At 50.2% G+C, this 2,263-nt stretch overlaps 1 protein-coding gene across 1 annotated transcript in view; it reads left to right on the forward strand.

The window, feature by feature from the left end:
* Positions 1 to 483, forward strand: part of SNAP47 (synaptosome associated protein 47) — a 14,965-nt gene extending 14,482 nt beyond the window's left edge. Inside the window, 1 exon segment of the mRNA XM_008643095.2 lies at positions 246 to 483. Within this exon segment, the coding sequence (XP_008641317.2) occupies positions 246 to 392 (147 nt within the window). The 3' untranslated portion in view covers positions 393 to 483.
* Positions 484 to 2,263: the final 1,780 nt, after the last annotated feature.

Genomic DNA, 2,263 nt, shown 5'->3' on the forward strand with positions numbered 1-2,263 from the left:
GGGAGGGTGGGGAGGGGCTGGGCTGGAATTGCCAGAGCAGCTGGGGCTGCCCCTGGATCCCTGGCAGTGCCCAAGGCCAGGCTGGATGGACTTGGATCCACCTGGGACAGTGGGAGGTGGGAATGGGATGATCCTTAAGGTCCCTTCCCACCCAACCCATTCCAGGGATTCCGGGATTTAAAACCGTGAATTATCCCTTTGCTCCCAACCCCTCGCTGCGAGTTCTCCGTGTTTCCTTCCGGCAGATCCTGAAGAAGCTCAAGGGCCTGGCCCTGGAGACGGAAGCGGAGCTGGAGCGGCAGGACGAGGCCCTGGATTCCATCAGCAGCTCCGTGGATCGCGCCACGCTCAACATCGAGCGGCAGAACCGCAGGATGAGGAAGCTGACGTAACATCCCGGCGGGAACGGGAGCGCGGGCAAGAGCGGGAGGACGGGGGAGCCGGGATTTTCGGGATTGGTTTTTCCAGAGACGCTTTGGGAGGTGTTTGGGACGGTGTTTGGAAAATGGTGCTGCTGGCGTCGAGTTCCTGAGGGGTTTGAAGCGGTTCCTGGACTTGGATGAGGCTGGACCTTGGGTGATGGCTGGACCTTGGATGAGGTTGGACCTTGGATGATGGCTGGACCTTGGATGATGGCTGGACCTTGGATGATGGCTGGATCTTTGGATGATGTTTGGACCTTGGATGATGTTTGGATCTTGGATGATGTTTGGACCTTGGATGATGGTTAGATCTTGGGTGTTTGGATGTTGGATGATGGCTGGACCTTGGGTGATGGCTGGACCTTGGATGATGGCTGGATCTTGGATGGGGTTTGGATCTTGGATGGGGTTTGGATCTTGGATCATATTTGGATCTTGGATGATGGTTGGACCTTGGATGTGTGGATCTTGGATGATGGTTGGATCTTGGATGATGGTTGGGTCTTGGATGATGGTTGGATCACGAATGTGTGGATCTTGGATGAGGTTTGGATCTTGGATGGTTGGATCTTGGATGTGGGTTGAATGTTGGATGATGGTTGGGTCTTGGATCATGTTTGGATCTTGGATGTTGGGATCTTGGATGGGGTTTGGATCTTGGATGAGGTTGGACCTTGGGTGATGGTTGGGTCTTGGATGTTTGGATCCTGGATCACATTTGGACCTTGGATGATGGCTGGATCTTGGATGAGGTTTGGATCTTGGATGATGGTTGGACCTTGGATGATGGTTGGACCTTGGATGGTTGGACCTTGGATGAGGTTTGGATCTTGGATGAAGTTTGGATCTTGGATGGTTGGACCTTGGATGATGGTTGGATCTTGGGTGTTTGGATGTTGGATGAGGTTGGACCTTGGATGATGGTTGGGTCTTGGATGTTTGGATCGTGGATTACATTTGGACCTTGGATGGGGTTTGGATCTTGGATGGGGTTTGGATCTTGGATGGGGTTTGGATCTTGGATGATGGTTGGATCTTGGATGATGGTTGGATCTTGGATGGTTGGACCTTGGATGATGGTTGGATCTTGGGTGTTTGGACCTTGGATGATGGTTGCATCTTGGATGGGGTTTGGATCTTGGATGAAGGTTGGATCTTGGGTGTTTGGATCTTGGATGGGGTTTGGATCTTGGATGGGGTTTGGATCTTGGATGGGGTTTGGATCTTGGATGTTTGGATCGTGGATCACGGTTGGGTCCTGGATCACGGTTGGATCCTGAATCCCATTTGGATTGTGGATCGTGGTTGGATCCTGGATCCCATTTGCATTGTGGATCCCATCTGGATCGTGGATCACGGTTGGAAGCTTTTTTTGGATGAAAAGGTCCAAATTTCCAATCAGGATGAAACCACATTGTGGATCCGATTTGGATCCTGGATCCCATTTGCATCGTGGATCCCATTTGGATCCTGGATCCCATTTGGATCCTGGATCACGGTTGGATCCTGGATCCCATTTGCATTGTGGATCCCATTTGGATCCTGGATCCCATTTGCATTGTGGATCCCATCTGGATCGTGGATCACGGTTGGAAGCTTTTTTTGGATGAAAAGGTCCAAATTTCCAATCAGGATGAAACCAAACTCATGGATTCTCCACTCCGAAATCCTCTAAACACAAAGGGACGCGCCAAAACCTGACTTAATTTTAATTAACTAATTAACTAATTAATTTATTTATTAATTTATTCATTCCTATCCTTTCTTCTTTCACTGCTTTTTGGGATTTTCCTGTGCATCCGAGCTGATTCCAGCCCTGGAATTCCCTTCTCCAGCTCTTT

The sequence above is a fragment of the Corvus brachyrhynchos genome, unplaced genomic scaffold (genome assembly GCF_000691975.1).
Source record: "Corvus brachyrhynchos isolate BGI_N302 unplaced genomic scaffold, ASM69197v1 scaffold18, whole genome shotgun sequence".
Taxonomy (NCBI): Eukaryota; Metazoa; Chordata; class Aves; order Passeriformes; family Corvidae; genus Corvus; species Corvus brachyrhynchos.